The sequence below is a fragment of the Somniosus microcephalus genome, chromosome 3, assembly GCF_052327205.1.
Source record: "Somniosus microcephalus isolate GS21.2 chromosome 3, FLI_Smic_1.0, whole genome shotgun sequence".
NCBI classification, from domain to species: domain Eukaryota; kingdom Metazoa; phylum Chordata; class Chondrichthyes; order Squaliformes; family Somniosidae; genus Somniosus; species Somniosus microcephalus.
The window spans coordinates 341,670,362-341,683,740 of record NC_140989.1 but is presented as its reverse complement, the minus strand read 5'-3'; the positions used below and the strand labels follow the sequence as shown (position 1 = coordinate 341,683,740).

The window sequence follows — 13,379 nt, the reverse complement described above, 5'->3', positions numbered from 1 at the left end:
TATCGACTTCTGTTTTGAATATACCCAATGACTGAGCCTCCACAGCCCTCTGGGGTAGAGAATTCCAAAGATTCACCAGTCCTGAATGGCCTACCCTTTATCCTGAGGCTGTGGCCCCTGGTTCTAGACTCCCCAGCCAATATAGTGCCTTTCATGACCACAGAGCGTCTCAAAGCCCTTTTCAACCAATTATTTACTTTTGAAGTATAGTCACTGTTGTAATGTAGAAAATATGTATAATCAGTGAGCTGCCAGTGTTAAATGTTGTACCTGACTCTTAAAATCATTTACAAGCTTTTTAAAAAACTTGTGGCTTGCAGCAGCCCCTTGAGGATCACTGGTTAGGTCGCTTTAATCCCAAGTACCAACGGGTGTATGCTGTGCATGCTCCGCCTATTGATATTTCAAATTTGCATCGGGTTCTTAATGTTGGCATAGGAACCCAGTGTTCATGGGGCTAGAGGCGCCGGCCTGTTTCCAGTAGGTGGCTGGGCTGCCCATTTAAATACCCCTCCCAAATTGGCAGTGGCTGGAGCAGAAGTGGGAATGGATGGTAAATGCTGTCCCTCATTTGTGATGCGCTACTGCACCATTCCCATGCAGCGGTGAAGAATAAAATGGTCCCTGTGCCAATTTATGCAAGAAGTTTCTTATCTTCACATATTTTGTAAGAGTTTCACTGAAATTGACCATTGTGAATTTAAAAGGGAATACTTTCTGTGTGACGAGGACAATGCACTTAGTGCTGGGATCATACTATAGGTGGTAGAAGTTAGTGAGATGGATTGTGGCTGAGAGGAAGCCTGTCTCCATCGCTTTCAATGTTGACTAATCTGTGCAGTTCTAGAATTTTCTTTTTATATTTCACATTTCCAGCATTTGCAGTTTTTCTAATACAAATCAGTGAGCAAGATCGCTTTTTGACGATGATCAGGCTCTTAATTTAAGATGCCCACTTCCATTCCCATGAAGACCTGCTATTTTAGGTCTTTGTTCACTCTGGGAGCTGCTGAGGTGAAATGTATAATGGGGTACAGCATGTGTGCATCCTATTGCTGATCTATTCAGTAATAAAATGAAGTCAGTAATTGGAACTATTGAGATGAAGGTGCCTGAGCCTGAAAACTTAATGCGCAGTATTACTCAATTGGTGCTAAGTATTTTGTGATTTGGTCCCTCCATTTGAACTTTCAGCAAAATCGCACCTTGAGCAGTCCTGTAATCTTCCAATGCTCTGCTGTATAAGAGGCCATGCTCACAAGTAATGCATGCATTTTACCTGAAGGAGATGTGTGAGACTCTGAAAGCAGCAGGGTACTGAAACAACCACTTGTTTAGCTGGTGTTCACCTGGAAAAACTGACCTCCACATGCATGGTGCTATTTGCAATGCAGTATCAGAACAGGGCCTGAAATAGCCGTCAGCCCCCCTGTGAGCATAGGCAATGGGTTTGAAGTTTATTTCAGACAGGCACCCTGACCAATATGGCGTGTAGCACATACTTGACGCAGAATGAGCATGCATATGCCATTGTGGACCTTCTCCAAGTCACATCAGGTCAGATAAACTAAATGGGAGAGAGCTTTGTATTTGGTGGCTGAATTTCAATCCGAATAAGGCGGACCAGGCCTGTGGAAATTGGACCTAATATTTTTCTTCATTTGTTCAACTTCCATATAAGAGTATACCAATTTTGTACATAGACTGGAAAGCATGGTTTCTGAGGACTTGCATCTGGACCACTGTTGTGGCAAAACACTTGGGTTCCTGACAGAAATTAAAGACAGTAATACTTAATAAAAGCTACTATATCAAGCGACTGCCTATATGGATAGTGCCAAAAGGAGCCACCCTAATGTTGCACCAAGACTTGACCACTGCATGGCTGAAATCAGCTCTCTTTGTATCCGGGAACAAAGGAAAGTCATCGTCTATATTTCAATTACTCGTAGGTTTACTTGGGGTCTTTTTTCCTGAAAGGCACAAATTACTGATTGGATTGAAGAAGCTCATGCATGCCTTTTATATAAAACCTTGTAGTATCAATCTGGAAGTAATTTGTATCAGTGGGGAAGCATGGAAGTTTTGCTAAAACTTTGGCACTCTGACAAGTAAGATGTCAACAGAATTTAGAAATAGATTCCAATTAGTCTGACTTTGATTTTGCTAAGAATCTTGGAAGAAATTAGATGAAGTGAAAGTGAAACCTTGGAAGATTTTGATTTTTGTTGCTGGGATAAAAGATTATGCTTTAAAACGAACTAGTGACATTTTGAATGCATCCAACCAAACATTGAAAAAATGTTTATCGGCAGGGTACAAATTAATTTTTTTACACAAATTAATTTATTCTAAATATGCCAAAATGCTACGTTGTCTTGCGGCTGTTTAGCTGTGTGATGAATTTCATGGATGTTGCTAAGCTGATTTAACTGTAGCCATTCTGTAAGGCTGCAACAATGAAGATTCCATTCTCAATTTACTACAACTGTTGTACCTGTGATGGTCATGAAGGCTAAGACATCAATGTGTATGAGATTTTATGAAATTCTGAATTGATTACTTCACTAGATGTCCTCCTTTTATAGGTGATTTTTTTTTTGGTACAGTTTTTTGGGTAGTGGTATATTGTAGATAAACGATACAAATCATTACAGGCAACTGATACTTGCAGGTATGTATATTGGGTTCTTGCCTAGTTCTGTACATTTTATTAGCGCTGTGTATTACGTAATTTTTATTAGCTGTAATTTTCAACCTTGACAAACAGTTGTTATCAGAAGGACTCAATTCTGCTTTTCTCATGCCTATTTGTTAACATTTCCCTGTTCCTGCTTTTTCAGTTTAGTATTGTGTAAAACTGGCTTAATGTTCTATGCACATTAATGTGAATAACTTTATTTTAGCTTCAGGTGGATATTGGACGACTTGAGGATGAAGTAGAATGTGCCAATAGTAATTTGAAAGCTGACTGGCAAAGGTGGTCTGTCAACATGCGGAGTGACTTGCAATCAGCTTTCCACGACGCAGCTGAAAATAATATTCGTTATTTTGAAAGGGTAAGAAGCTTTCAAATTCCGATTGATTTTCTCCTGGAATGGGTAAAATACAGCTTGGTAGTGAATGAAGAATAATATTAATTAACTTCTGGAACATAAGACCCACAAAACACGTTTTTACTCGTGTGCCAGAGTTGGTTGGTTGAAACAAGCGATGAGGGATAGCTAACCTTATTTTGTGTGTGTCAGGTCTTCTAGAAACATAGAAGATAGGAGCAGGAGTAGGCCCTTCGAGCCTGCTCTGCCATTCAATGAGATCATGGCTGATCATCCAAATTCAGTACCCTGTCCCTGCTTTCTCCCCATATCCCTTGATCCCTTTAGCCTTAAGAAATATATCCAACTCCTTCTTGAATATATTTAATGAACTGGCCTCCACCACCCTCTGTGGCAGAGAATTCCACAGGTTCACCACTCTCTGGGTGAAGAAATTCTTCCTCATCTCTGTCCTAAATGGCTTACCCCTTATCCTTAGACTATGACCCCTGGTTCTGGACTCTCCGACCATCGGGAACATTCTACCTGCATCTAGTTTGTCCAGACCTGTCAGAATTTTATAAGTTTCGATGAGATCCCCTCTCATTCTTCTAAACTCCAGCGAGTATAAGCCCAATCGACCCAATCTCTCCTCATACGTCATTCCTGCCATCCCAGGGATCAGCCTTGTGAATCTTCGCTGAACTCCTTCCATGGCAAGAACATCCTTCCTCAAATAAGTCGACCAAAACTGCACACAATACTCAAGGTGTGGTCTCACCAAGGCCCTGTACAACTGCAGCAGGACATCCTTGCTCCTGTACTCAAACCCTTTCGCTATGAAGGCCAACATACCATTTGCCTTCTTCACCGCCTGCTGCACCTGCATGCTTACCTTCAGCGACTGGTGCACAAGGACACCCAGGTCTCGTTGCGCTTCCCCTTCTCCCAATCTATTGCCATTCAGATAATAGTCTGCCTTTCTGTTTTTGACACCAAAGTGGATAACCTCGCATTTATCCACGTTATATTGCATCTGCCATGCTTCTGCCCAATCACCCAACCTGTCCAAATCGTACTGGAGTTTCACGACATCCTCCTCACAGCATACCCTCCAACCCAGCTTTGTGTCGTCTGCAAATTTGGAGATATTACATCCAATTCCCTCGTCCAGATCATTAATATATATTGTGAACAGCTGGGGTCCTAGGACCGATCCTTGCAGTACCCCACTAGTTACTGCCTGCCACTCGGAAAACGACCCGTTTATTCCAACTCTTTGCTTTCTATCCGCCAACCAGTTCTCTATCCAAGTCAATACCTTGCCCCCAATCCCATGTGCCTTAATTTTGCACGCTAATCTCTTATGCGGGACCTTATCGAAAGCCTTCTGAAAGTCCAAATACACCACATCCACTGGTTCTCCCTTATCTATTTTACCAGTTGCATCCTCAAAAAATTCCAGTAGATTAGTCAAGCATGATTTACCTTTTTGTAAATCCGTGTTGACTTTGTCCGATCCTGTCACTGCTTTCCAAGTGCTCTGCTATTACATCTTTTATAATGGACTGTAGCATTTTCCCCACTACTGATGTCAGGCTTACCGGTCTATAATGCGAGAAGCATCAGGAACAAGGTAGATGAATTAGCTGTGGAAATAGAGGTTAATAATTATGACCTAATTGGGATTACGGAAACATGGTTGCAGGGTGAGCAGGGCTGGGAGCTTAACATACAGGGGTATTCAGTATTTAGGAAGGATCGACAAAAAAGAAAGGGAGGAGGGGTAGCATTGCTAGTAAAAGAGGGGATAAATGCAATTGAAAGGAAGGATATTAACTCAGTTAATACAGAATCTATATGGGTGGAGCTAAGAAATAGCGAGGGGCGAAAAACATTAATAGGAGTGGTATATAGGCCTCCAAATAGTAAAATAGAGGTTAGGGAGGGCATCACGAGGGAAATTAGAGAAGCGTGCAATAAGAGCACAGCTGTCATCATAGGTGACTTTAACTTACATATAGATTGGACTAGCCTAATCAGTAAAAATAATGAGGAGGAGGAATTCCTTGAGTGTTTGAGGGATGGTTATCTGGATCAATATGTCGAGGAACCAACTCGGGAACAGGCTATATTGGACTGGGTACTGTGCAATGAGAAGGGACTAATCAGTAATCTTGTTGTACGGGGACCCTTGGGTCAGAGCGATCATAACATGATCGATTTCTCACTCGAAATGGAGAGCGAAGAAATTGACTCAGAGACTAAGGTCCTGAATTTAAACAAGGGGAATTATGATGCCATGAGACGGGAACTGAGTAGGTCTGATTGGACAACGTTCCTGGGAGGACTGGAGGTAGATAAACAATGGCAAACATTTAAAGATAGAATGACAAAATTGCAAAAATTGTTTATACCAATCTGGCATAAAAGGAAATCTAAAAAGGTGACTCAACCGTGGATAACAGGGGAAATTAGAGACAGCATAAAATCCAAAGATAGGGCGTATAAAATAGCCAAAAAAAGCGCCAGAGCGGAATATTGGGAACAGTTTAAGATAGAGCAAAGGAGGGCAAAGGGCATAATCAAGAGGGGCAAAATAGCTTACGAAAACAAGCTGGCGGAAAATATAAAAACTAACTCCAAAAGCTTTTATAAGTATATCAAAAGGAAAAGACTGGTGAAAACCAAAGTTGGTCCATTGCAGTCAGATACGGGGGAATATATAATGGGAAATAAGGAAATGGCAGATCAACTAAATGTATACTTTGGGTCAGTCTTTACGAAGGAAGACACAAAAAACCTCCCTGGGATATCGGGAAAAATAGGGACATTGGCAAAGGAGGAACTGACGCAAATCAATATCTCTAAGGATATGGTGTTAAGGAAGCTAAAGGGATTGAAGGTGGACAAATCCCCAGGGCCTGATAACATGCATCCTAGGGTACTGAAGGAGGTGGCCCTAGAGATAGCGGATGCACTAAGGATGATTTTTCAGAATTCATTAGACTCGGGAACAGTGCCGATGGATTGGAGGGTAGCTAACGTTACCCCACTATTCAAAAAGGGGGGTAGGGAAAAAGCAGGTAATTACAGACCTGTAAGCCTTACATCAGTTGTGGGCAAAATGCTGGAGTCCATCATTAAGGATGAAATAGCGGAGCACTTAGCAAATGGGGACAGGATAGGACAGAGTCAACATGGATTTACAAAGGGTAAATCGTGCTTGACTAATCTATTGGAATTTTTTGAGGGAGTAACTGGTAGAATAGATGGGGGAGAGCCAGTAGATGTGGTGTACCTGGACTTCCAAAAGGCCTTCGATAAGGTCCCACATAAAAGATTAGCATGGAAAATTGAGGCTCATGGGATAAAGGGGAAAGTTTTGGCGTGGATAGGGAACTGGCTGTCAGATAGAAAACAGAGAGTTGGAATAAACGGCTCATTTTCTGAATGGCAGGCAGTAACAAGTGGGGTACCACAGGGATCTGTCCTGGGCCCCCAGCTGTTCACAATTTACATTAATGACCTGGATCAGGGAGTCGGATGCAGCATTTCCAAAATTGCAGACGACACTAAACTAGGAGGGGGGGTGGGCTCAGAGGAAGAGACCAGGAAGCTCCAGAGCGATTTGGACAGACTGGGCGATTGGGCGGATAAATGGCAGATGCACTATAATGTGGACAAGTGCGAAGTTATCCACCTTGGGTGCAGGAACGGGAGGGCAAATTATTATTTAAATGGCAATAGATTGGAAGAGGGGGAAGTACAGAGAGACCTGGGTGTTCTTGTACACCAGTCACTGAAGGCGAGCATGCAGGTGCAACAGGCGGTCAAGAAGGCAAACGGTATGCTGGCCTTCATAGCAAAAGGGTTAGAATACAAGAACAGGGATACCTTGCTGCAGCTGTACAGGGCACTGGTGAGACCACACCTCGAGTACTGTGTACAGTTTTGGTCGCCTCATCTGAGGAAGGATGTTCTTGCCATGGAGGGGGTGCAGCGGCGATTCACCAGGCTGATACCAGGAATGGCGGGAATGACCTATGAGGAGAGACTATGTAGTTTAGGGATGTACACACTGGAGTTTAGAAGATTGAGAGGGGACCTCATAGAAGTGTATAAAATTCTGACAGGTCTAGACAGACTGGATGCAGAAGGAATGTTTCCCTTGGCGGGTGAGAACAGAACTAGAGGACATAATTTAAGGATAAGGGCTAAACCATTTAGGACAGAGATGAGGGGGAATTTCTTCACTCAGAGAGTGGTGAACCTGTGGAACTCATTGCCACAGAGGGCAGTGTACGCCAGCTCATTAAATATATTTAAGAGGGAATTAGATATATTTCTACGGGCAAAAGGGGTTAAGGGTTACGGAGAGAAGGCGGGGACGGGATACTGAATTAAAGGATCAGCCATGATCTCATCGAATGGCGGAGCAGGCACGAAGGGCCGAATGGCCTACTCCTGCTCCTATCTTCTATGTATAATTCCCTGCTTTTTTTCTCTCTTTTGAATAGTGGGGTAACATTAGCTACCCTCCAATCCATGGGTACTGTTCCAGAGTCTCTCGAGTTCTGGAAGATGACCAGCAATGCTTCTACTATTTCTAGGGCCACTTCCTTAAGTACCCGAGGATGTAGATTATCAGGCCCTGGGGATTTATCGGCCTTCAGTCCCATCAATTTTCCTAACGCCATTTCCCTACAAATACTGATTTCTTTCAGTTCCACCCTTTCATCAGACCCTATGTTCCCTGGCATTTCTGGGAGGTTATTATAGTCCTCCTTTGTGAAGACAGCACCAAAATATGTATTTAGTTGGTCAGCCATTTCTTTGTTCCCCATTATAAATTCCCCTGATTCTGACTGCAAGGGACCTACGCTTGACTTCACCAATCTTTTTCTCTTCACATATCTATAAAAGCTTTTACAGTCAGTTTTTATGTTCCCTGAAAGCTTACTCTCATATTCTATTTTCCCTTTCTTAATTAATCCCTTTGTCCTCCTTTGTTGAATCCTAAACTGCTCCCAATCCTCAGGATTATTGCTTTTTCTGGCCAATTTATATGTCCTCTCCTTGGATCCTATGCTATCCCTAATTTCCCTTGTTAGCCACGGTTGAGTCACCTTTTTTGTTTTATTTTTATGCCAAACTGGGATGAACAAATTCTGTAGTTCATCCAGTCGGTCTTTGAATGTTTGCCATTGCCTATCCACCGTCAACCCTTTGAGTGACATTCCCCAATCGATCCTACCCAACTCGCTCCTCAGACCATCGTAGTTTCCTTTATTTAAATTGAGGACCCTAGTCTCTGATTCAACTACTTCATTCTCCATCTTAATGAAGAATTCGATCATATGATAGCTCCGACCCAAGGGGCCTCGTACAACAAGATTGCTAATTAATCCTTTCTCGTTACATAATACCCAGTCTAAGGTGGCCTGACCTCTGGTTGGTTCCTCGACATATTGGTCCAGGAAACCATCCCGTAAATACTCCAGGAATTCCTCCTCCACAGTATTGTTACTGATTTGGTTAGCCCAATCTATATGTAGATTAAAGTCACCCATGATGACTGCTGTGCCCTTATTGCACGCTTCTTTAATTTCCCTTTTAATGCCATCCCCAACCTCCGCCTTACTGTTTGGAGGTCTATATACCACTCCCACTAACGTTTTCTGCCCCTTAGTATTTCTCAGTTCTACCCATACAGATTCCACATCATCAGAGCTAATATCCTTCCTTACAATTTTATTAATCCCTTCTTTAACCAGTAATGCTACCCCACCTCCCTTTTCGCCTATCTTTCCTGAATATCGAATACCCCTGGATGTTGAGTTCCCAGCCTTGGCCATCCTTGAGCCACATTTCCGTAAACCCAACCAAATCATATTCGTTTACCTCTATTTGCGCAGCCAATTCATCCACCTTATACGAATGAATTCTAAATGAAGCTACTTGTATGCACTGAATTAAAAAATGCTTTTAAAATTGCTGCTTGTACTTGCATTTCTAATCATCATTCCTGATTTTCTCCAGTAATGACTTATTAGCGACTTAGATGATGGGACAGAAAGCCACATATCCAAGTTTGGTGATGACACAAAGATAGGCGGTATTGTAAGCAGTGTAGATGGAAGCATCAAATTATAAAGATATTAATAGATTAAACAAATAGGCAAAAGTGTGGCAAATGGATGTCAATGTAGGCAAATGTGAGGTCATCCACTTTGAAACATAGAAGATAGGAGCAGGAGTAGGCCATTCGGCCCCTCGAGCCTGCTCTGCCATTCAATGCGATCATGGCTGATCATCCAAATTCAGTACCCTGTCCCTGCTTTCTCCCCATATCCCTTGATCCCTTTAGCCTTAAGAAATATATCTAACTCCTTCTTGAATATATTTAATGAATTGTCCTCTACTGCCTTCTGTGGTAGAGAATTCCACAGGTTCACCACTCTCTGGGTGAAGAAATTCCTCCTCATTTCTGTCCTAAATGGCTTACCCCTTATCCTTAGACTGTGACCCCCCTGGTTCTGGACTCCCTGACCATCAGGAACATCCTTCCTGCATCTAGTCTGTCCAGTCCTGTCAAAAAGGCTAATGGAATGCTGGCCTTTATATCTAGAGGCCTAGAATACAAGGAGATAGAAGTTATGCTACAGCTATACTCACCCCTGGTTAGACCACACCTGGAGTACTGTGAGCAGCTCTGGGCACCACTCCTTAGGAAGGATATATTGGCCTTGAAGGGATTGGAGCATAGATTTACCAAAATAATATTTGGACTCCAAGGGTTAAATTACAATGCGAGATTATACAAACTAGAGTTGTATTCCCTGGAATTTAGAAGGTTAAGGATTGATTTGATTGAAGTTTTCAAGATATTAAGGGGAACTGATGGCATAGATAGAGAGAAACTATTTCTGCTGGTTGGGGAGTCTAGGACTGGGGGCATAGTCTAAATATTAGAGCCAGGTCTTTCAGGAGTGAAGTTAGGAAATACTTCTGCACACAAAGGGTGGTAGAAGTTTGGAACGCTCTTCTGCAAACAGCAATTGATGCTAGGTCAATAATTAACTTTAAATTGGAGATTGATAGATTTTTGTTAACCGAAGGTATTAAGGGATATGGAGCAAAAGGCGGATATATGGAGTTGGGTCACAGATCAGCCATGATCTTATTGAATGGCGGAACAGACTCGAGGGGCTCAATGGCCTACTCCTGTTTCTCTGTTCCAGTACCCTGCTTCCCTCCTAGAGCTGGATTTCTGCTTTTGATCTAGTAAAGGCAACATCCGCAGTAATACATAGTGCAAAATATGTGTTGTATAAATAAACAAGATTAAAATGTCCTCTGCTGTGGCTCAAACATGAGAAATGTGAAGTGAAACAAAAAATAACAAACCAGGGTTAGACTCAATATTGTGATTCTGTTTGTTTACGATTACTTGAATTTTGCAATTGCTTGAATTTTGCTCTTTTGGTTTTAATGTCCTCTGAACTCTAAAATTAGATTGTGGACTTGTAACTGTGTTCGTAATTCCAAATTGGCTCTGTGCACTTGAAGTGTCCAGGCAGAATTATTTTTAATGAAGCAAAAGAAGCATTATTGTAATAGCAGTTTTTTAATGTAAAATCAAAGGCATAATTGTGCTTGGAACCGAGAGTCACAGTAAAGGGAAAGAAAAGCTTGCATCTAGTCGATTTAATATACAGCAGACTTGAATTTGCCTACCTGACATCCATTCAGGGTCTGCTTTTCATTAATTGTAGAGGATGTCATCTTCACTGAACATACAGATAATTATGGGAGTGCAGTTATTGTGCCGTTCTTCTGTCCTCCTGTGTATTTCTTTCTCCAGCAGTAACTGCTGGTCCCTGCACAAGCTAACTTGGGGGTCAATTGATATCTCATTAGGGAATGACTAGCAATCTTACTTGGTATTAAATAAAAATGTTGAATTCCTGGGACGAGGAAATAGCACTAATTCTTTTGTGAACTACTGTGGTACAATGTAAGCTGCCAGGATTAATGCTTCATGTAACAACGTGAGGGCTGATTTTACAAAGCTTCAGTCGTTCCTCGCTGGCCTGGAGTGCAGGTCATTAAATTGTGTGCAGGCTAGTGCATTGATTCACAGCAGACAGCATTCCGTGCTAAAAGGAAAAAGTCGCATTTTTGAGGCTGTGCTGCTGACAGCACGAGCTTCGTTAAGATCCCAAATTTTCTGTAAATAATTCCCACACTAGATCTTGTGGCTAGCTCACTGCTTCCTCATTGGCAGTGCTGTAGCCTGTTTGAATGGGTGCTGGTGTTTGAGCATGACATGGCCTGTAGGAGTAAGCTGCTTAAACCTGACTATCTTCCTTTTTTAAATTTTGGTTGGCAAATTAATTTTTTCACTTGGTATATTGCTTTATCTGTATTTTTATTTCTCCATTAAGTAATGCATAGAATTGCAACATGAAAACAGGTCATTTGGCCCAACCAGTCCTTGTTCGTTTCATGTGTTTGCCTGGATCCCATATCCCTTTATTGAATTGCACATTGCTGTTTAGGGGTGACCTTTCTTTTGCACTAGAAGACCGTTATTTTGAAATCCATTTCTTGCAACCATCTTGCTTTCAGTTACAATTTTGCTTGCAGTGAGCAAGGTGGGACAATACTATACTAGATTTGGAGGAGGAATTGGATAGCTCCCGGAAACGGGCACAAGGATTGCGATGCGTGATTACCCCGCGCCCATACAATGTAATGCAGGCTGCACGCATCAGCAGTGGGCCCAAAGCCAATACTTGCCAGCACTACTTAAAGCTAGCCTGCACCTCTTAAAGGGGAGGTGCATTGTGGCTGGAGCAGATGCTGGGAGTCCTGTGTGAGCTGAATCTGACTTAGGAAAGACAGAAGAATGGCTGAACATGGGCGAGAGCAGGAACCCAGGATTTCCAATGCTGCACTGGAGGCCTTGGTGGAGGAGGTGGAAACGAGGAGGACTGTCCTGTATCCGCAGGGGGCCCTCCAGACAGATGGTGAAAAGGCAGTGGGAGCAGATAGCTGCCAAGGTCAATGCCAGGAATCTAGCCCTGAGGACCAGTGCCGCTAGAAGTTGAATGACCTCGCACGAGTGGTCAAGATCAGTGAATACATCTTCAAGTGCCATATCCTAACAACTAGCCTCAGCCACTGCTCAAATCACCACACACCCATCACTCACCCACCAGCAATCTCTATCAATCAGGAACCTCGCCCACATCTCACAGCTTGCACATACTGCCAGCTATTGAACCATGACAGCCACATCACCCAAACATTGCATGACAATCACTGACACATTTCCCTCTCTATTGCAGGAGTAGGTGGCGCACAACCGAAGGCAGCAGGAACTAAGCAGAGGGGGAGAGGAGTGCCTGCATGCTCTAACCCCTATGGAGGAGACGGTGCTGGCCATTATTGGAAGCGCCATTGCTGAGGCTGTGGCCAGTGGCTGGGCTGAATCCATTGAAGATGGCGGTATCTTCATACCTGATCCTCCTCCTCACATTTCACTTCCTCCTCATCCCACAATCTCTTCTGACTTACAAGCTGCAGATGGTGTAAGCAGCACCTCTTTCTTACCCCCCCGCTCCTCTCACCACAACCTTACCCTTGTCTTTTTCCTTTCCGATACCCAAGAAGTGCAACTGAACCAGGCAGTGGATGAAGACCCAAGAAGAGTGATGATGAAGACACATCGTCACTTGATTTCACATTCACACCCACCAGGTCAGATTATGACACTGCGCATAGATTAGAGGCGGGATCTGCACTTGGTGAGACACACGGCGCAGGTGTGCTGCAACTAGGCAGGGGGCAAGGATAGCGAAGATGCCAGCTCGCCGGAGGGTGAGGATGCACATGCACATGACCACATCTTGATTATTGTGTGCAGTTTTGTTGCCTTATCTGAGGAAGGATGTTCTTGCCATGGAAGGAGTTCAGCGAAGATTCACCAGGCTGATACCTGGGATGGCAGGAATGACATATGAGGAGCGATTGGGTCGATTGGGCTTGTACTCGCTGGAGTTTAGAAGAATGAGAGGGGATCTCATTGAAACTTATAAAATTCTGACAGGACTGGACAGACTAGATGCAGGAAGGATTTCCCGATGGTCGTGGAGTCCAGAACCAGGGGTCTAAGGATAAGGCACAGAAGGCAGTAGAGGCCAATACATTAAATATATTCAAGAAGGAGTTGGATATATTTCTTAAGGCTAAAGGGATCAAGGGGTATGGGGAGAAAGCAGGGACTGGGTACTGAATTTGGATGATCAGCCATGATCGCATTGAATGGCGGAGCAG

The 13,379-nt window shown here is 43.1% G+C and overlaps 1 protein-coding gene across 5 annotated transcripts in view; it reads left to right on the top strand.

The window, feature by feature from the left end:
• The window catches only part of snx7 (sorting nexin 7), a 74,705-nt gene that overhangs the window by 49,652 nt on the left and 11,674 nt on the right, over positions 1–13,379 (top strand). For all 5 annotated transcript variants that reach the window (XM_085983264.1, XM_085983265.1, XM_085983266.1 and 2 more), the window contains one exon: positions 2,907–3,059. In XM_085983264.1, the coding sequence (XP_085839390.1) occupies positions 2,907–3,059 (153 nt within the window). The remainder of the gene's footprint in view (positions 1–2,906; positions 3,060–13,379) is intronic.